The sequence below is a fragment of the Notamacropus eugenii genome, chromosome 5 (assembly GCF_028372415.1).
Source record: "Notamacropus eugenii isolate mMacEug1 chromosome 5, mMacEug1.pri_v2, whole genome shotgun sequence".
Classification (NCBI taxonomy): domain Eukaryota; kingdom Metazoa; phylum Chordata; class Mammalia; order Diprotodontia; family Macropodidae; genus Notamacropus; species Notamacropus eugenii.
In genome coordinates this window covers 299,328,975-299,350,616 of record NC_092876.1, presented here as the reverse complement: position 1 = coordinate 299,350,616, position 21,642 = coordinate 299,328,975, and the positions used below count along the sequence as shown (strand labels likewise).

General features: G+C 36.5%; 1 protein-coding gene across 1 annotated transcript in view; it reads right to left on the bottom strand.

Moving 5' to 3' along the window:
- TMEM163 (transmembrane protein 163) overlaps positions 1 to 21,642 on the bottom strand; it is a 279,629-nt gene that overhangs the window by 122,449 nt on the left and 135,538 nt on the right. Inside the window, exons 3-4 of the mRNA XM_072613271.1 lie at positions 12,593 to 12,636; positions 11,064 to 11,155 (exon numbers count right to left, since the gene is read on the bottom strand). Coding sequence (XP_072469372.1) covers positions 11,064 to 11,155; positions 12,593 to 12,636 — 136 coding nt within the window. The remainder of the gene's footprint in view (positions 1 to 11,063; positions 11,156 to 12,592; positions 12,637 to 21,642) is intronic.

Genomic DNA, 21,642 nt, shown 5'->3' with positions numbered 1-21,642 from the left:
GGGCTTTGAAATCTTGAAAATGCTATATAAATACTTATTATTAATCAATCATAATAGTTCCCTCAATGGGATTATAGTTTTCAGAGAACTAAGGACCTTTTCCAAAGAATGTGAGCATTTCCTCCAGTACCTTATGGACTGAGTTTCAGAAACTGAGGCTGCTTCCTGATGAATGGCTGACTAAGGAGCATGGGGCAAAACTTAGAAAAGCTGCCCTCACCCACTGCTGGTAAAAGGAACTGGAAAACCAGTTCTAGTTTTTCCTAACCACTCTAACACTTACACTGCCATGTGAAAGCACAACAAAGTAGATCTTCATGGAAGAAGGGAAAGGATCTGTTTCTTCTGCTTTCCTCTCTACTGCTGGCCCCCTTTCAATTAATGGTAATTTGCAGCAGAAAGACATAACTAAACTTCATGAGGATGCATATAGCCTGAAAAGTGAGTTCAAACTGGAAACAAAATTGATACTTGTGTAATGGTAATTTAAATGGGAAGATCTTTCCCATTCATTAATAGGCCCATGTGACCTGCCCAGCTCACATGGAAGCCTGAGTCACATGAGTCTGTGGAGGGAGGAGTTTGCTGAAGGGGTGGGCATTAATGCCCACATCCTTAAGGATGAAACAGAAAGTGGTGGAGCTAGAGCACAGCTGAGAGGAAGTTGAGAGCAGTCAGAGCTAGGAAGGATACAGACAAGCAGGTAGCTGACTAGTGTGAGTGCCTTTGTTTATGGTAACTGCTTGTGGTTTGTTTAATGGAGTTGGTTTGTGGGAAGCCAAGCAGGGGGAAGGCTTGGGGCTGGCATTGTTCTCTGTTTGTTCTCTGCATTGTTATTGTGTATGGATTTTTGTGGCTATGATGGATTTGGCTTTCTGGTGTCTGAATAAATGTTTTGGTTCTGTATTCCATGTGGAGAGCCTGCTGTATTTCATGATTCAGAATTGCACCAGGATATTCATGGCTGCCATGGGCGCTGTGAATACAGCATTGGTGCTACAGCTTGTCAATTGAGGAATGGCTAAACCAATCATGGTACAAGTTATTACTGTGCTGTAAGAAATGATGAATGTGGCCAATATAGAGAAGCATGAAAAGAGTTCAATGAACTAATGCAGAGTGAAATAACAGAGCTAAGAAAACAACATACACAATGACTACCACAATGAAAATGAGAACTACAAGAGAATTAAAAGTGAATTTAAGTGTATAATCAGTATAATATGACTGGTCTTCTCAATAAATAGGGGAGGTATAGGAGGGAAGAAAAGAATTTAGAATTCAAATCTTTAAAAAATGAATGTTTAAAAATTTACATGTAAATTGGGAAATAAAGAAAAATATATTGATTTAAAAAAGTAAATGTAAGATTTCAAAGAACAAGCATGGGGATAAGAACAGATATGAAAAGATACCTCTCCTTCCCATTTCTATGCTTTGCAGGGGCCAGAGGTCCATGGTGTATGGTTTATCACAAATATTTTCAGACTCTTCCAATGAATTTATCAATTTTGCTAATTTTTTCACTTCTTTTCTTTTTCTTTTTTATAAAGGGGAGTTCTAGTCTAATGTCATTTATACAGGATGTTCCAAAAGTCTTAGTGCTTTAATAGCTTCTTTGTCTTTAAAAGAACAAAAGATTTGAGCAAAAAGGAAAGTGAAATTTCTAGGTTATCTTGTAGTATTCAAGGAAACAACATCGTTTCCAATCTTTACTATATTCTTGATTTTAGGAATCTATTCACAAAATGTGAGCACATTATATTAAAGGTTTTAACATCTAAAAATATTTGGTATGGCTCTTGTTATAAATGTTCACAATAGACTGAGAAATTCTGTTTACCTTAAAGTGAAAGGCTGATTAAAAACTATTTTACTTGCATATAGATGCATAGTATTGAAAAGGGTCTTATTCACTTTGAGACAAGAAAGTCTTTCAACCTCCACATACCCCAAACCTCCCTTCAGTCTCTCCACTCCAATCCATCTTATGCACCCACAGAGTATGCAGAAGCTAATGGTCAAGGCAGAACTGTTAGTCAAAATCAAGGCAAAATGTCAAGAATCAGAGTGTAAAGGAATTAGTCTTTCTTAGGAATTGATATTCATAAAGCACAGATCTAACCATGTCACACATCTCCTCAAGAAACCTCAATGGCTCCTAATTGACTTCAGGAGAAACTACAAACTTCTCTTTGGCAATTAAAGTCCTTCACAATCTGGTGCCAGGTTATCTCGTCAAGTTAATTACATCACTAGACATGATTTCTAAATTCCAGTCAAACTGGATTTCTTTCTGTTACCTGTTCACAACATTCTGTGTTACATCTCTGTATCTTTGCACACATCCCCTATGACTAGAATGTTCTTGCTCCTCACCCATACATTTTACAATTCCTAACTTCATTTAAATCTTAACTGTGACCTCTGATGAGGCCTCTTCTTATTCTCACCTCAACTCTAGAAGTCGGGGGGGGGGGGGGGGGGGGGGGGGGGCGGGGGGGAGGGGAGAGGCTGAAAAGGAGACAAACATTTATTAAGCACCTACTATATGCCCAGGACTATGTTAAGAGCTTTACAATTATGTCATTGTATCTTCACAACAACCTTGTGAGGTAAGTGCTATTGTTATCCCCATTTTACAGATGAGGGAACTGAGGCAGACCGATCTTTTTTTTTTTAAAGAGACTTCTCAAGGTTCACACAGCTCATAAATGCCTGAAACTAAATTTGAATTCACAAGATGACGACCTTCTTTGGCTTAAGCCCTCAGAATTGGATCTAGCCTAAGTGAGTCCAGAGTCCCAGAAGAGGAAAGGGAGGTTAGATCATAGATTATGGCAATAAAGAAACAAATTAGGAATAAAAATTGGCTCCAAAACAACAAATGCATAGATTCTGGGTGGCAGGTGTGTGTGTGTGTGTGTGTGTGTGTGTGTGTGTGTGTGTGTGTGTGTGTGTGTGTTTCAATACCAAATAGCCACCCAACCCCAGTTATATGACTTGACCCTACATCAGGTAGAAGAGGCTTCTGCTTTCCTTACAGTGGCAATCACAGGTTAAGGACTCATTCTGAGGCTTGGAATCTTCTCAGAAAGCAAAAGGGTTCTGAGGTCCAGCTGGCTACTTTCCAAGATGATTTACCCAATTCCTAATGATTCAACCTAATCAAAGAATTGATAAGAAGGTTCTCTAATCCATCTACCCCTATCATTTACTTGTAAATGTCAGTACTCCAATTTTTACATCCTGTTGACAGTCCACAGCATGATTTGAATTTACAGGGAATAATCCAAAGATTAAAACTAGTTAAAATGAAGTTTGCAGTAGAGAGGATTGTGATCATGGTTTTAATCATGAGATTAGAAGTTTCTCTATGACTCATGACACTGTCAGGTGACCAGCTATCTATCTAGAAATTACCAAATCATCTTCTAAGGAGTCTGTCTTAGTAAGTACATGCATACTACTTTTTAAAAAAGACAAATATTTAGGAAATATTAAATATACAGTACTCAAGCCAAGGACATTTCAAACCATGGAGTACTATCACCATCTACTTTGTTTACAAGGTCCCCAATACTAACGAAAAACCTCCAGAAGTTATAAATTTATGATAGGCAGGTAAGCAGCTATAAAGGCAAGGGGAAGGATATAAATGGAATGATTCAATTAGAAGAATGATATTAAATGAAAGTAAGACTTCATTAATTAATTAATTTATAAATAAATAAATAAATGAATTTATAATTAAATTCAGTTTAAATTGCATTTTAAAATTCAAATTTCCTAGAAGACTATTAGATTCTGCAAATTTCATTCCACTTTGAAAAAAGAGGGAGACAGATAGAAGTGATGTCTCTTTAGATGATGCAAAGGGTTTTTTGTGTGTGTCAATGTAAGTGTGTGTGTATATGTGTGTGTGTATGTGTGTGTGTGTGTGTGTGTAGTCCATAAATGCTGTGAGTTTAGATCATTACTGTTGGGAAGCATATGAGTTAAAAATGATAACTCAGAGAGAGAGAGAGAGACAGAGAGAAAGAGAGAGAGAGAGAGAGAAACACAGATAGACATATTCTGCTATCTCCCTACAGCATTCATGTCCGAAAGAAAAATAATAATATCTAGCATTTACATTGTCCTTTAAGTTTCTAAAATACTTTACAAATGTCATCTCATTTTATCTTTATAAGGACTCTGGAAAGTAGGTGTTATTATCCCTATTTATTTACAGATGAACAAGTCAAGGTGGGGGAGAGAGGGGGAGAAAGAGAAAGAGACAGAGAGAGAGAGAGAGAGAGAGAGAGAGAGAGAGAGAGAGAGAGAGAGAGAGAGAGAGAGAGAGAGAGAGAGAGTCAAGACCAGAAAAAAGAACCACAAGCAGTCTGTTGAATGCTGAGGGACCTTACATTTTGGGAGTGTACAAATGGTCCCCAGTTCCCTACCTTCAACTATCCCTTCAACTGGCTTCATCAGGGGAAGCATAAGATGTTTATTAAAAGCTGTGTTGGCAGCACAAAACACTGAGTGAGCTCACTCTAAAATAATATAACTGTATCATGCAGACATGGATTTCTGGGTTTCTTTAGTAAACATCATTACTCCAAATAAAAAATTCTCTGCAAACTAGCAACCAGGTCACATTTTCTCAAAGACCCAATTGTCTAAAAGGATATGAACAAAGTTTGGAGAAAACCTTCCCTCTTCTGAAGAGTTTATTTATCAAAGGTAGACCATCACACAACAATAACATAAAAATAATGCAATATACCACATTTCACTTACAAACCATTTTTAATATCTCATTTTATCTATGTAACAACTCTTATCACACAGATAATACTATGCCAATTTCATAGATGAGGCAATGGAGGTGCAGAGAGGTTAACTGACTTCCCGTTGGTCATGCAGCCAGTTAGTGGCAGAGACAAGACTCAAGTTTCCTGACTTCTAGACTGGTATTCTTTCTCCTCAGACTATCTAAACCCCACAAGAGGTGATCATATCCTTCAAACCCACCCACAACTACACACCAACTGCTCAGTCTGAATGACATATGGTCTTAATTATGCTTGGCCTGTCAACAAATAATTCCAAATGGACACAATATCTGGTATTCAAACCAACAAACAAAAGCCTAATCTTTTGTAAAAGACTCCATTATATGACCAGCAGACACTAATACTCTGAATCTTGTCTGTTCTCTCTCAAGAAGGTTCCTAATTAGCAATTCAGAATTTCTCTCAATCTGAATGGATAGCTTCACATAAGATGAGATTCTTCATGTTTTCTGTTATTTTGTCCTTTTTTTCAATATTATCTTTTTTTTTATCTTTTTTTGGCTTCCAAGAGGAGCCAAAGGTGGAGAAAAAAGGAAATATTTGTCTTTGAAGATATTTACTCATACCACTACTGTGTAAGGTGTGCTAGTTCATGGGAATGTCTCCAAATTTTCTAGATTCCATCCACTGATAATACAAGCCACTAGTTGTCTGAGAGGAATGTCCTCCCAAAATATATTGGATATCCTTTTACTGAAACCAAAGCAGCTGTGACATCAGGGTATCAAAGACCTTCTGTTGTCGTACATACAAATTCAAATTTAACACAACGAATTCTACTGCTGCTCATAAGCAATTTTAATTGCACATCTATGGGCAGTGGCTACATTACTATCTGAATGCCAGGATTTCAAGCACACTTAAAAAACATTAATGTGTTTGAAAATGACTTAAAATCCCTATGATTAGATGTCATTCATTTTAGACTTAGAAGAGTACACTTAAAAGGCTGTCTAGTAGTCTTTATTGAGTTCTTCAGCCTTCCACTAGTGCCTTTTATCCCATCTTTCTCTGTCTTTGTCATGATCTTGATCCATTGACCATCCCAAAAAGGCAAGTAGGTGACACAGTGGATAGGGCACTAATTTAGGCCTGAAGCCAGGAAGACCACAGTTCAAAGCCAGCCCCAGACACTTCCTAGTCATGGAATCCTGGGCAAGACACAACTTCTGTCTGCCTCAGTTTCCTCATCTGTGAAATGGAGATTACGACAGCACCTATCTCACAGAGTTGTTGTAAGATAATAATTGTAAAGCACTTGGTATAGTGCATAGTGCATGGCACAAAGTGGGTGCTTAATAAAAACTTATTTCCTCCATTCCAATATCGTACATCTTTTAAAAATTTTTCCTTTATATTATTCTTATGAACTTGACAAATATGAACACAGTTTCCTTGTACAAAGGACAGAAAAATTACTGCATTTAAAGCTGAGATCTCCACTCTATTTTGCTTAAGTTATTTTTATGTATTTCAAATTTAACCTTCCATTTCAACGTGTTGGTCTGTGTCGCCCTTTATACTTTCTTATGCTCATCTTTTAACAAATGATTCATCAAGGCTCTTTTCTTTCTATTTTTCTGTTATTTCTGTTTTGTTTTGTTTTTTAACAATCATTATCACTATCTCCACAATTTCCCCTAACTCTCCCCCCTCCAAAATAATAAAATAATTATAATGAAATAATAAATCCCTCAACTGTAACAAATATGTGTAGTGAAGCAAAACAAATCTACACACTAGCTATTTCTAAAAATGCTTGTCTCATTCTGTATTTCCACTTCATATCTCTCTGTCAAGATAATCCGTCAGTATTCTACTAGAACTATGAATAGTTATTGCATTGACCATGTCTTAAGCCTTTTATAGTTGCTTTATTTTAAAAATATTGTAGTTATTGAATAAATTGTTCTATTGGTTTTGATCATTTCACTTTGCATCAGTTAATACAAATCTTCTCAGGTTTGGTGATTCTATCCCTTTTGTAATTTTGTATGGTATAGTAGTATAATATTGTATTTGTGTACCATAATTTGCTCTGTAATTCCCCAATGGAAGGGCATTCCCATTGTCTCAAGTTCTTTGCAACAACAACAACAAATTTCCATAAATTTTTTGTTCGTATGGATTCTTTCCCCTTTTGATATCATTGTGGCAGAAGCTAGAAGTAGTATGCTTATTTACTATGTTTATTTCCTCAGATTCTCTTTCTTGGTTTATTGCTCTAGCTAACATTTCTAGAACGAGCAGAGCAGTGGCAGTGAATATCCTTGCTTCACTCCTGTTCTTATTATAAGACTCTAAAATTTCTTCATTATAGCTAATGATAATTCTTGATTTTAGATAAATACTATCTAGTATAGTAAGGAGCAATTCATTTATTATTATTCCTTTTAAAGTTTTTAAGTAAAATTGGTGTATTTTGTCAAAAAAACCCTCTTATTGATATAATCCTATGTATTTTGTTATTAATATGATCTTTTACATTTATAAGTTTCCTATTGTTAACTGTTTATTTCTAATATAAATCCAACTGGTACATTGCATAATCTTTTAAATATACTATTACAGCCCCGATGCTTACATCCATAAGTATTACAATATTGGTGTACAGTTTCTTCTTTTGAATTAGCTCTTCCTGGTTTAGGTATCAGGTATTAGGTATTTCATAGAAAAAATATTGTCAAAGCCCTCTTTTTTAAAAAATTATTTAATTTATTTTTTAATTTATAAAATAAAACAAGCAATTCCATAATATAGCAGAATTAAAAAAGGATGATTACACATGAAATTGCAAATCTAGTATGCACAATTTGCTATTCCTTTTAAATATATAATAAAGTTATCATGTACCTTTGTTTTCTTCTTTTCTTCCCTTCTCCCCTCACCTAGAGATGGCTATCATTAGACACAAATATGTAAATATTTGTCTCATTCTGTATTTCCACTGCATTATCTCTCTGTCAAGATAATCCATCAGCATTCTCCTAGAGTTACGAGTAGTCATTGCATTGATCAGAAGTCTTAAGCCTTTTATAGTTGCCTTCTTTTATATCCTCTACATATTTTTCTTTTAATCATTCTATACATACTTCTATTTATCAGTTCTTTCTCTGGATGCAGATAGTATATTCCTTTATAGGTCCTTTGCAGTTAATTTAGGTATTTTTAATAATCAAAATGATTTAATCGCTCAAAGATGTTCTTGTAACAATATTGCACACAATGTTCTCTCTTGCTTCCGCTCGTTTCATTCTTCATTATTTCGTGCAAGTCTATCCATGTTTTTCTAAAATCAAAGAGCTCATGTTATAGCACAATAGTATTCCATCACAATCATATACCACAACTTGCTCAGCTATTCCCCAGTTGATGGGCATCCCTGCAATTTCTAGTTCTTTGCCATCACAAAGAGAGCTGCTATAAATATTTCAGAACATGTATGTTCTTTTCCTTTTTCCCTAATCATCTTTGGAAATAGTTCTCATAGAAGTATTGCTGAGTCAAAGGATATAGGCATATAGGAAGTCTTCTTTCTATTCTTTTTTTTGAAAATAATTTAAAATAGGAATTGATATGCTCTTTGAATGTTTGCTAGAATTTATTTATAAGTGCATTAATATTGAGTATTTTTTTCCTTTAGGAGTTATTTTATGGTATATTGGGTTACTTTTTCTGAAACTAGGTTATTTAAATCCTTAATTTCTTTTTTCTGTTAATATGATTACTTTTGTAAGTATTCATCAGTCTCATTTGATAGCCATTTTATTGCCCTGATTGTTTTTCTAATGGCTTTCTTAATTTCCTCTTGATTTGTCATGAACTCTCCATTTTCATTTTGGCAATTTGGTTTTCCTCTACTATTTAAAACTCTAACAATTTCTCCCATGTACTTTCAATCTCTCATTCTCTGATAGCTTCTTTACCTCTGCCCACAGAATATTCAGTTCCTTTCTAGTCTGATCAATCCATCACAAAGTATTTACTAAGCGTCTGACATTTTTCACTTGTGTAATATGTACCATACAAGGTGCTGGAGATTTAATGACAAAATTGAAACTGTCCTTGTCCTTAAGTAGCCTGTCAAAAGACTAGCATTCTAGACTAAAAAAACCTTTCCTTGGACCATTCATTTCTTTTCTACCCATTCTTGTCAAACTTCTACATAGAGCAGCCTATGCCCTCTACCTTCATTTCGCTATTAGCGAATAATACTCTTTGACCTAGTTTCCTCAAATAAAATGAGGATAATAATAATAATACTTACCTCATGAGGATATAATGAACAAAGTGTTTTGTAACCCAGAAGTGTTATATATAATGTTGCAAAACTCAAATAAATGTATCGACATAAGGACAATGACAGTACTTCTAGTCACCCAGGTAAGAAACCTTGAAATCCTCTTTGACTTTTCTGCTCTTTGTCTCAGACATCCCATAACTTGCCAAATCATTCTACCTCTACAGTCTTTCATTATTCACCCCCTGATATCTATTCACATTGAACCTACCCAAGTTCAGGCCATTCCTTTGTTCTCAGCTTTTAACGTAAGTATCCTTATTGTAATATCTATTGTTGGTCCATTTCTCCTTTAAAGAACCTTTCACACGACTACCCATATAATCTTTATAATACATTTTTCTGATCTCATTATTCCTCAAATAATTACTTATTGAATAAAAAATTCATTCTTGATCCTAACACTCAATGTCCCTTATAATCTGACTCCAATCTAGCTTTTCATATACATATCACGTAATTACCCTTCCTACATACATACATACATACACACACACACACACACACACACACTCATATATTTATATATTCTGTGTTCCAGTCAAACTCTTTCCCTTGTTTTAATCTTGTTCTCTCCCATCTCTATGTCTTACCTTAAATCATTTCTTGAATAGACTCATTTCACTCCATTCTATCAAAGAAAAGAATGCTTTTGATTTTTGTACTGTGCTAAAAATTCTCCCTTATCTCTTGTGTCTACAAAGCCTTAATTTTAAAAAATATATTCTTGTTCTTGTCTTTTTTTAAGTCAATAAGTAATCCTTCTTTTTCTTCAAGGCCTATCTCTGGTGCTATCCTCTTCTCAATGTACATTTTGATGCTCCCCTCCTATAGTTTGATAGTGAGCTTTTCCTTTTCATATTTCTCATATTTTTCCTGGACCTCTTATGACATTTTCCTGCTATCATATTTTCCCCATCCTACCCCAATACACACATCATATCCTTTCCTATATCCCCAGTACGTAATACAGTGCCATTTACCTAGTAGTCATTTAATATTTGTTGAATTAACTTTAATAGTAATGGTGACTAAAGGGAAAGAATGAATGAAACAAGAAATATAATATAAATAAAACATGAAATCTTGGCTAAAGAGTCAGGATACTGGTTTTACCACTATGACAAACAACATTAGGTATACATTAAGAAGAAAAAGTCAATTTGCTCCTGCTTTGTAACATATTCTTTTATTATAGTGCTATCAACAGAAGAGACAAGGAAAGGGAAAGGTATGAACTAAGTTGCCACTATAAAGACTTCTGTGGCAACTCTTGCTACTGAAGTAGTATGGAAGTGGGAGAAGCAGTCATGTGACAGAAGTTAGGGGGTGAGAGATTGAGAGAGTGAATGTGAGCCATGATAGATGAAGGTCAGTGGAGGGGGTGAGAGTGGAAAAAGAGATCATTTATGAGTGTTCCAGGATCCCCCAACAGTAAGAGACTTACCTTAATGGTAAAAAAAACAAAACAAAACAAAACAGAATAAACCAGCAGAGCAGAGGGAAAGTCTCTATTTAAGAAGTTTATAATTCTGTACTAATCACAGACTAAAAAAACCATAGCATGATAAATTCAACAATGAGAAGGTTCATTATTGTATAAAGGAATGTCAGCTCTCTACCAGAAGAGGCACAAGTTCCAAACAAACTCAAATACACACATACACACACACAACACACACACACAAAACACACACACAAATATGTATATCCATACACATAAATATAGCAACTTCATGTTATACCTCATACCATCAAAAGAACTTCAAGATGCTTCTTTACTTACAGACATAAAGTATTATAGGTCAAAGTTCTAAATAACCATCCTTTTTCTGCTTGCTTATGTAGACCTGATCACACCCAGTAACCACAGTTCTGCAGTTTGCTGCTGTCCAATCTAAAAAGAGCTCAGATATACTCACATGTATTCCCTGTGTGCAGAGTGTACAGCCGCTGCATTGCTGTAGCGCCACAGAACAATTGCCGAAGACAAGACATCCAAGATGGCATCAAACTAGAGGAGGGAAATAAGAGAGTCAGTGGTTTTCAGGGTCATTTTTCTGGGAACATTTAGCAAATTAGCTTCAGGGAAAGGAGACTTCCTATTCACTTTTTAAAATCACCACTGATTTACCACACAGTAGTAAACCCTTGGGGATTCAAGAACTCTGTACATCTAATCCACCATCATAAAAAAGGTATCGTCATCTGTGCTAACCTATACACAGTCTTTTATACAGCAGGATCTGTTAGTATGTTCTCTAGCTGCCATTCCTCAGGAAACATTAAGAGTGATTCCAGAGACACTGAATCTAGTTTTAATACAACTTAAATCATTTAGGTGAAATTCAGCACATCCCTGCTAAAGGACTTTGGGAACATTTTTCCTATGTGCTCTAAAGCTTCTCTATTGGAGAGAGAAAATAGATTTGAGAATGAAGTATATCTATGTGGGGGAGCATGAGGGGAAAAAGAAGAAACCTCAATGTTGTGGACAGTGTTTAAGTGAAGCTCTTTATATTCTATTACCTGCAGGTCACACTTTTCATCTGTTGAATTTCTTTTCATCTGGTCAAATTACAGAAAAATACAACTTCTTTCCCCAATTATTTTACAAATGAAGCTTTCAGAACAGTAGAGCTATCTTACTTCCTGTCCTCTGTAAATAGCATCACAACAGAAATAATAGGTCTCAGCATTCCTTAACCTAGGTTTTAGAGCAAAGGTTCTAAAACTGGGGTCTATAAATTTGTTTTTTCTTTAAAAATATTTTGGTGACTATGTTTTAATATAACTTCCATAGTAATCCTAATTATTTTGTTCTAGATATCTAAAACATTGCTCTAAGAAAGGATCCACAGGCTTTACCAAACTGCCAAAGGGATCCAAGAAACAAAAATGCTTAAGAACTCCTGCTCAGTCTAAAGCAAATAGGGGTTTGCTTCAGAAGCATATATTTCCCCTGGGAAGTGACTAAGGCCAATCCTAAACAAGACCTAATCTTTCCCTTAAGTGTGATCCTATTTTTTTTGTGGGGGAGGGAATCACACCCAACCAGAGGATAGTTGAATTAATATAATTTTCAAGACTACCGTGAATTTAAGGGACTCAAGAAAAAGCTGCATGTCTTAAACATCCTAGAAAGTGGCTGCAGGAAAATAGGCATTTACTTTGAATGAGAGATGGTCATCTGTCCAGGGCGAAATATCAAAACACTTGAACTGCATGGCTGGGAATATGGTCTCAAAAGCAATTCTATTGCTAAATATTAGGATATTGAGCATTTATGAATACTGAAGAATCCATCTGTGTGTTGAGATAGTCCCCATTGCCAATCTTCTCGAAGTGAGTTATTGCATCCTGACCACCCATATTCACAGAGTCCATGGCAAGGTTACACAACTCAGATAATGGGGCAAAGCAGCATAAAAGGACATTTCAAATTACTTACAGCAAACCCAAAAGCAGAGGCGCTGTACCTCATTACGGAGACAGCTAAAAAGAAAGAAAATATTATTCAGAATAATTTTCAACCTTGTTAGGGATATTTTCTTTCATCCTGAATATAGTCATTAGAAGTAGCCTTTTCAACACTGGAGGAAAACCACCAAGAAAACAAAGATCAATGAGGTACCTATGCAAATTGGAGAACTCAGAAACTGAGATGCTCCATCTTGGCTTATTCTTAGGAAGAGGACACTGTTCATTCTCTTACTTCATAGACTCAAATGGAGAAAAATATTCATTATAAATCAGACTCACAATCTGGGCATCAAAAATTGACAAAGTCTAAGAGAGAAAAGGAGAGAAACACACACACACACACACATACAAACATGCACTGAGAAACTCTTAGTGTTGAACATAAAAGTTGTTAAGATGACAAAGCAATCAGTCAGGATTTGGAATTGTAAAGCAATCAATCATGAACAGGCACACTGAGATACATTACAAAGCTAACCCTAAATATAAAAGTGTCTCAGCCCCCAAAAGATTACAATCTACAAGTCATAAATACATTCAAAGAAAATTTGATCCAAATTCAAAGTAAAAAAAAAAAACGGGTCAAGGAGGGATGTGGCTTTTCCTGTGTTTTGGGGAAGAGGTGTTTTTTTTTGGCAAATCCATTTGGTGAAACTTTCACATAATTCTGTAATTAAACACCTATACAATGGTTGGCACAGGGTAGGTTGGCCACTTTGACAATGTAACTTAGTTAAATACACTTCAGCTTCACATGTTTACACATGTAGACTTACATTAGAGACATATTACAATCTCTTGAAAAGGTTGTGTTGGTAAAAAGGGTAGAGTGTGGAGGTGTGAATGTTGTCATTTAATGGGAAATGGTAGAGGATTGGGGACTGAGAATGTGTAATTGATGGCACCAGTAGCAGTCCTCATTGGTGGCAGGGTAAGGGGCTGTGGCAAAAGAAATTGATTCATATGCCAAAAATAATCTGTTCATCAACAACCTTAGTGTGAATGAAAAGGGAGGCTGACTCCTATGCTATTATAAGTAATTAAAGCCTTTTTCATTTCCTTTCATAAGAGGATAGAAGCAAGGTACTATACTAAATCAAAGCATGAAGAAATATAATTTGTAACTAAAAACTACTGGAGATTTTCCCTATTTTGCATAAACTCATTAGAATAACTACTCTTTTCCTTTTGCATCTTATTTTTCTGGATACTCTAATTGATTGCATAAAGTGTCCCAGGCTATATTTATACACACACACACACACACACACACACACATACACACATATGTGTATGTATATATGTCCCTGTGTCTTACTCAGAGAAATTAAAGATATGCCTGCTATTGCGAACAGATTAGTGGCTATATTTACAAATACAAGCTGTACCATTACATGTTTTTTAATTAACTTTTTTTAATTAACTTTCTATATTTTATACCATTTCAATGCATTGTAAAATGGGGAAGATATGCGGAATTGTGCAACTTTTTATAAATATAGATGGGCTATTGCTAAAGCATGGTGGAGTCTCTTGGAGTCAAATGCCTACATTTCAAATATTCAAAATCATATTAAAACACAATTTTAAATTAGTTAAAATAGCTACTTTGAAGCCAGTTAAAAGTGAGATATTCTAAAATGAAAATGGAATATTTTTCCATCAATCAGAACCTCATATGATAATCCTACTAAAGGTAGTACAATTTACCCAAGAGCTCTTAATAGAGTAGAAAGCTTAAGATTTCCATTTTTCTTATAAATTGACTTCCAGTCATTTTCTTTGTGAAGTAGAAAGGAAAAGATGCTAGGAATCTCTTCAGGAACAAAGACAAAGCCCTAAGGATCATCTTATCCATAGAATCTTCAATTTTCAGTCAACACCAAAGCCAATTTTCTCTACTAAATAAGAGGAAAACATTAGCAGAGGGCCTGATCACAGAGAGTTCAATTGGGTCTCTTTCCAAATTTCTGGGAGGACCTTGAATGGCAATTCTGTTTTCCTTTTGCTGTACAATTCAGTGCAACAAATTCTTTTCCCATCCCTGGGTTAAACTCAAGCAGGTCAAAATCTTACCAAGAAAGTCAGATCGAACTGGATCATTCAGTCGAGCACATTTTCACCACTTTTCTAGCTAAAAATAAGTTTCAATTGAATAATATTAGGCTGTGGCCAGGAGGCATAGCTCAGTGATGAGATAATGAGATATGGCACCTTTGACATCAAGAAAACATTTAAATTCAGCCTCGATCAGTGGTGATTAAAAGCCACTGGGAGCCCCAAACTCAAAGCTAGAGGGGTGGCTCTGTGAAGAGAGCTATGCAGAACAGACAATAGATCAGTATTCATTTGACCTTAAACTACTGCTGTGACTGTCAATGACAATAAATAAACCAGCCGTTAATTAACATGGAGGCTGAACTTCACTGTCCCCTCAAACACCATCATCACCCCCTCAAAGCTGGTTCTTCTGGGGAAAATGAATATTTCAGAGGTTTGTGGTAATGAAGTCATCACACCTGCCACTCCCATGCTAAGTTCATTCAATCTCTATTATAGTAACTGGGAGCCATAGACCTCTCTGTCCCATATGAATTTATTAGACTAGAATAAAATCACAGAACCCTATGGGGAGATGTTCAAAGGCTTCTCTGCCACTGAAGCTTAGAAAATGTGTCCTGCCCCCAAGAGGCATCAACATTAAATATGCCTCATGTATTGGGAAAACACATGGAAAATAAAGACAGTTTACATCAGCTGGCCATTCTTTCTACTTTAATCTTATTGGCTGCTTATTTAATTTCCCACTGCAACTGTTTCTCTCTCTCTCTCTCTCTCTCTCTCTCTCTCTCTCTCTCTCTCTCTCTCTCTCTCTCTCTCTCTCTCTCTCTCTCTCTCTCTCTCTCTCTCTCTCTCTCTCTCTCTCTCTCTCTCTCTCTCTCTCTCTCTCTCTCTCTCTCTTCTCTCTCTCCCCCCTCCTCCAACTCACCCCTATACATAATTACAACAGATGCCCCAGCTTCCTCCTTTACTGAGGAAAACGATGAACATCCAATGAGGGCAACTCCATGTCACCTCCTCTATTCCACAACATCACTCTTTCTCTTCCTCCTCTCCTCATCTATGCATATGTACATATATAAATTTAAATATTATATATAATACACACACAGGTGTTTATATATTAATATCTGATTTCTACATTACCAGTCCAGCTGAATTTCTCTACTTGCCCCAGCCAGAAAGTCATTTCTTATAGTAAAAGATAAAAAAGGATGAAAGAAAAAAGTTCCAATAAGAGCACAACACTCATTTTTCTGGAAATTCTGAATCTCCATCCCTGCCTTAAGGTTACTTTCCATTTGTGCCCTTGACCTTGTACCTTCCCTGCTCAAGTAGGACAGTAGCTCCACCAATTGTTTCCTCATCTATTCCTCATCTATCCCTCCTTTAATTCCCTCCCAATTGCCTTCAAAATATCCATCTCCCTAATCCTTAAACAAAACAAAACAGAAACAAAAATCTGAGAATTTCCTATTCCTTCTATCTTAATGAACTCCTGTGGCATCTCTTTCCTCTTCCTGATGTCAGTTAAACTTTTTGAAGAAGTGCCTATATCTGATGGTTCCACACCCTCACCATCTATGCTCTGATCAACCCTTTATAATATAGCTTCCATTTACACCACTTCACTCAAAGTACTCTTGCAAAACATGACCAAATTACCTCCTAAATACCAACTTTCAGTTGTCATACACCTTGACCTCTCGGTTGCACTTGTTGGACACTCACCTCCTCTGGGTTCTTTCTTTGAAAAGGACCACACTCTTCTCCTACTTCTCTAATGTTCTTTCTTTTATACACACACACACACACACATGCACACACATACGCACACACACACACTCACACACACGAGTTTTTCCCAAGGTTCTGTCCTTGCTGTTCCGTCCTTTTCTCTTTATATAGTCCCATCTTTGAGAGGCTAACTTCTTAGTGGGGCTTCAGTGTTTACTTCTGCATTATTCCTAAATCTAAATCACCCACCTTGACTTCTCTCCTAAATTCCCAACTCATATCTCCACCTGTTTGCCCTATAGACATTTGAAGTTCAGCATGTCTGAAATTGAGCTCAAGATCATAGGATTGGAGAGTTAAAGCTCTGAGGGACCTTAGAGGTCATCTTGATCAAATGGATAATTTTACAGATGAGGACCTTGGGACCCAGATATCTGCCCAAGATCACAAGGATCTTAAGTAGAAGAGCCCAGATTTCACTCTCAGTCTATAACAAATTACCTTACCTTTTCTTTCTATATGCAACACATTTATAACTATAATATGAACTAATATCTCCCTTATAAACTTGTCTTTTATTCATATGTGTAACACATATACATCGCTCAACTAAACTATAAGTCTCGTAAGAGTCAGGACGACAGGGATATAACGTGTTACGATCTACCTTTGTGACCTCCAGGTTAACATTTTTATTGGTCCAAAATTTTCATTCATTTCATGAAAGGAAAAATATGAATACAGGTGTCTATGTGGGCATGTGTGTGCATACACACACAGACACATTCACAAAGACCACGGTGTGAGCACTCACTGAGGGTTCTCTCTCCTCTAATATTTAGTTACCAGTCTCTTCAACTGGATTTCTCTTTCATCTGTCCCCTCCTCCCTATTCTCTCTCTCTCTCTCTCTGTCTCACATACACACACACACACAAACGCACACACATGTATACATATAAATTATAGACACTTTATATCAATAAAATTATAGATAACATGACATTAACAGATATTGCACAAATATGGGTATATACATATATGTATATGTGTATAGATATCTATTTCTATGTATATACATTCTTATAAAATAGTAGGGCAGACAATTAACTCAAATATTTATACCAATCTAGTTAAAAAATGGAACCTCCTTTCCTTTCTTAACTTAGAGTTCCACTGTGCCAAAAAGAATGCCAGTTGGAAACTCAAAATTCAAACAAGACAGCTGGAGAGTGGATTGGATTCATTGTTGGGATAAAACCACATGTAAATTGTACAGCTGAATAAACAAGCAGAGGAGAAGGCTTAGGACAAAGCTGTAGACATTTGCAGTATGACAGTGTGTGTTTCAGGGAATTGTGATGTCACAATCAGCAACGTGCCATTCAACCCTATTAAATAAAGAAGGCAATTGCAATTGCAGGCTAGATTTATAGGAACAATGAAGACCCATCTGTCAAGCTGTCCAAAGCCTAGCAATAATGATCTCGAGCCTCAGCAGTCCTGCTTTACCCCAGGCCCCATAACACCTCTGGCTGCTAAATTATGTGACCAGTAAAGCTCTGTTAATAAATCAATCTCTCCTTAATTAGACTCTCTCTATCACTCAGATTCCTAGACCACAGCACTACAGAAAGCTATGGGTTTTTTTCCAATTTACAAAAAACTCAACAACCTCTAATATGCTGACTTTAGATGGGGATCAGATAAATAGGGAAATCAAATTTAGAGATTCAAAGTTGATTTTGTTCCTTTTTCCACCTGTCTGAAAACCTTCTGATAAATTAGATAATCTCTGTTCTCCCAAAAGATAAAGTTACCACTCATGACAGACTGAAGATGAGTGATTTATGTACTCATTCATTCATTTACTCTTTCTTGGTCTAATTTCATTGGGTAAAAGGAAATGAATTTTAAAAACACACTGCAGATTGGTAAACTGTTTATTGTTTCAGGATGGTATCCTTTGGATGGCCCCAGCTCACTATGAATTAAGAATATTCCAACTTTACTGCATAGGGTTACAAAATTCTGTTCAATTTATTTATGATTTCTTGTACTTTGATTCATCCAATGATATTACATTATTAACTGATGGTTTAACCATCTACCCACTCACCTCTCACTCACTCTCCTTTTTCTGTACCTAACTGTGTCAAGAACACCTGCCCATTCTCGGTCCCTGAAAAGGGACCCAAAAGGACAGCCTAAGTATATGAAAGTAGCTTTGTGGTTTACTCATCTCCCCACACATATCTGTTGCTGTGATAGTTTCCATAGGTAAATCAATGAGTTGACCGTATATGCTCTCCCTCTGCAATAACATAGAGGATGAAGCTTTCTGTATGGGTAAGTCACAACCAGAGGAATGAACAGGAGCAAAGAGAACACAAACCTTGAGTCCCTCTCCTGGCTGCTTGCAGCTCCCAGGATATTTTATGCAGTTTTTATTCAGAGGAATAAGTAAGGCAGTTAACAAGTCTTTCTTTATGGAAAGAAACAAAGACTTAGACAGGAGTGGTGCAGAGAATAGGAAATTTGAGTTTTAAACCAGGGAACTATAGGATGTGTGGAGAGCTCCTAAGCATAAAGCACAGCCTCCATTTCCTCACTGACTCTAATGTCCCCTCCAAATCTTATGGCTGAAGTCTTGCACTCCACTCCCAAGCAGTATTCTCAGTGACTGATGAACAGCCTTTTGAAATGTGGTCAGTTAAAAATGATAATAATATTGAGGCTGGGCAAAAGATTATAGTATTGGTTTGGGGCACCCAGATATGTAATAACATGTTCTGAAAGTGGAAGTAATGTGCAAATATATAGTACTTTTATTTTTAATTTATTCAGGCAATTATTTCAGCAAGAGATACAAGGGAAAAAAGATTGATTTCACTTTCTTCATCAGTAAGATAAGAAGGTTGAATGATCTCCTATGGTCCCTTCAATTTCTAAAAATCCTTTGATCCTATGTGATAGCTATCACACTGGAAAGAGTAAAAGGTATTCCCTGAATTCAATGTGCTCTCTCACCTGCATACCCTACACTGCTAATGCCCTCCCTCCTCAGAATCTTTCTCTCGTTTCAAGGCTCAGATCAAGTATCACTTCCTCCATGAAACCTCTGGTTCCTCCACCCTATTCCCAACCATCTACAAATGTTCTCTCCTTCCTCAAATTTTTCTAGAGCACTTTTTCTAGATTTTTGCTTTGCTACCATCTCCTCCTACCTTATTCTATTTTCTTTGTGCATGTTATACTATCCCTAAGGGAAGAATTCCTTGAGGATTTCAAGGGTTTCTTAAGGGTTAAGACTGAGACTTCTTAAACCTTTCTAACCTCTGTGCTTTGCACATAGAGGTATTTAATGTATGTGTTTTGGATTGAACCGAATCATCCAATCATGGGTATTCAGAACAAAAAAATAGATTGCAATAGCCTGCTACTTGGGTTCCCTGCCTCAAGTCTCTCCCAACTCCAATCCATCTTCTACTCAGCTATCAAATTAATCTTCTTAAAATTCAAATCTGACCATATCACACACACACACCAACACATACATACACACACGATAAACTTCAGTGGATCTCTATTTCCTCTGGGATCAAATATTTTAAAAAGCCCTTTATAACCTGGCCCCTTCCTATTTTCTTACACCTTACTCCCTTTGATCCATTTCAGAAATTGTTGGAGATTCTGTTCTAATCCCAAGCCAAGTTTGCACAAGGAGGTAGGTGTCAGTTGTGGGAATCCATTGCTCTAGTACTTCAGTCTGCCTCTGCATAAGATGGGATTAAGAAAACATAGACAGAGAGGAGTCCACGTAGATCTCTGCAAAAGTAGCTATCTTAGCCATTTGAGAGACCAAGAGATAAATACGGCTGAGGTGGAGCTGGGTGACGGAAGCCATTGAATTGTTTTAAAAAAAAATTTTTTTTTAAAGACTGGGTCTGACTATCTCATCCAGGATGGAAATGCAGAGGTCACTCACAGGACTTAGTCCACTGCTGATCACCAATAATACTGTGATTTTCCCCATTTTGTCCTGGGCTCTATTTCATTGTTCCTTAGGCAGCCTGGTGGTCCCTTGCTCAATGTATTGGTGTCAAACTCAGTGCAGGCACTTGAGCTGTCTTAGCCCTACTGCAGTTTAGAACTCCCAAGCTCAAGTCAACCTCAGTCTCCTCTAGTAGCAGGAATTACAACAGGTATAGGCCACCATGTGTACCAACAGTTTTTCCAAGTAGCTGAAAAGGTCAGGTCTTCACTAATCTTTATCCCTACTTTGTAATGGATTTGTGACTCACCTTCACAGACCTCACTGCTTCCTTCTAGAAAGCATCTTCACTTAAGGATTAAGTGAGTTGAAGAAACTAATGGGCAATTAACTGGATACCATTACCACACTTTCTTTTCCCTTCCAAAAAAAGAAGAATCTAAGCCAAAAAAAAAAATTCATAACTAGAACTGAACATAATGATTTCTTCAATCAACAGAGCAAACTTTATTTGAAAACCTGTGTTTACTTTTTATATGCTTTAGGTTGTCCAGATCTGTTGTTTTAAAATAAAGAATTATCAGGTTTCATTAACCTTAACAGTTGTATAACTCTACCCAAGGAGACTAAAACTAGATTTGTTTTTTCTTTACACTGTTTCTTGATTCTTAGTCCAATCAATACCTTTAAGGTAAATAAATAAATGAGCCATTATGGGCTGATAAAACAGGGGAGAGAATATGCTGAAAAAGTTAAAGGAATAACCCTACCCCTTCTTAAATAAGTGATGTTCCCATAAGCAGTGCCTATGCAACAGGTTTGAATGACAAATATGAGACTCAACTCCCCCCTCCTCATGGGGAAACCATAGCTCAAAGGCATCAGTCCTCACCATGTGGCATCATCATGCCAAGAGTTCAATAGTACAGCTGGTTACTCTGGTAGGAAAGAATTGCACCAGGCATTGATGAGCTTGCACAGATGGAGATCGAAGTTGTACACACTTTATACAATCTGGGCCAATTTCCCAGAGACACTTTGACACAAATCAAAGATAATAAGTTTGAGTGTGTGAAAAAGAAAATAAGAGGAAGGAAACAGCTTTTATTGACCCTAGGATAGTGTTTTTGTCCTAGATTGGATAAACTGTATTGCCATGCTACACTGATAAGTGACCACTTCTGAAAACAAAGAGGAAATTGAGCTTAGGGGTGCCTTCGGCACAGT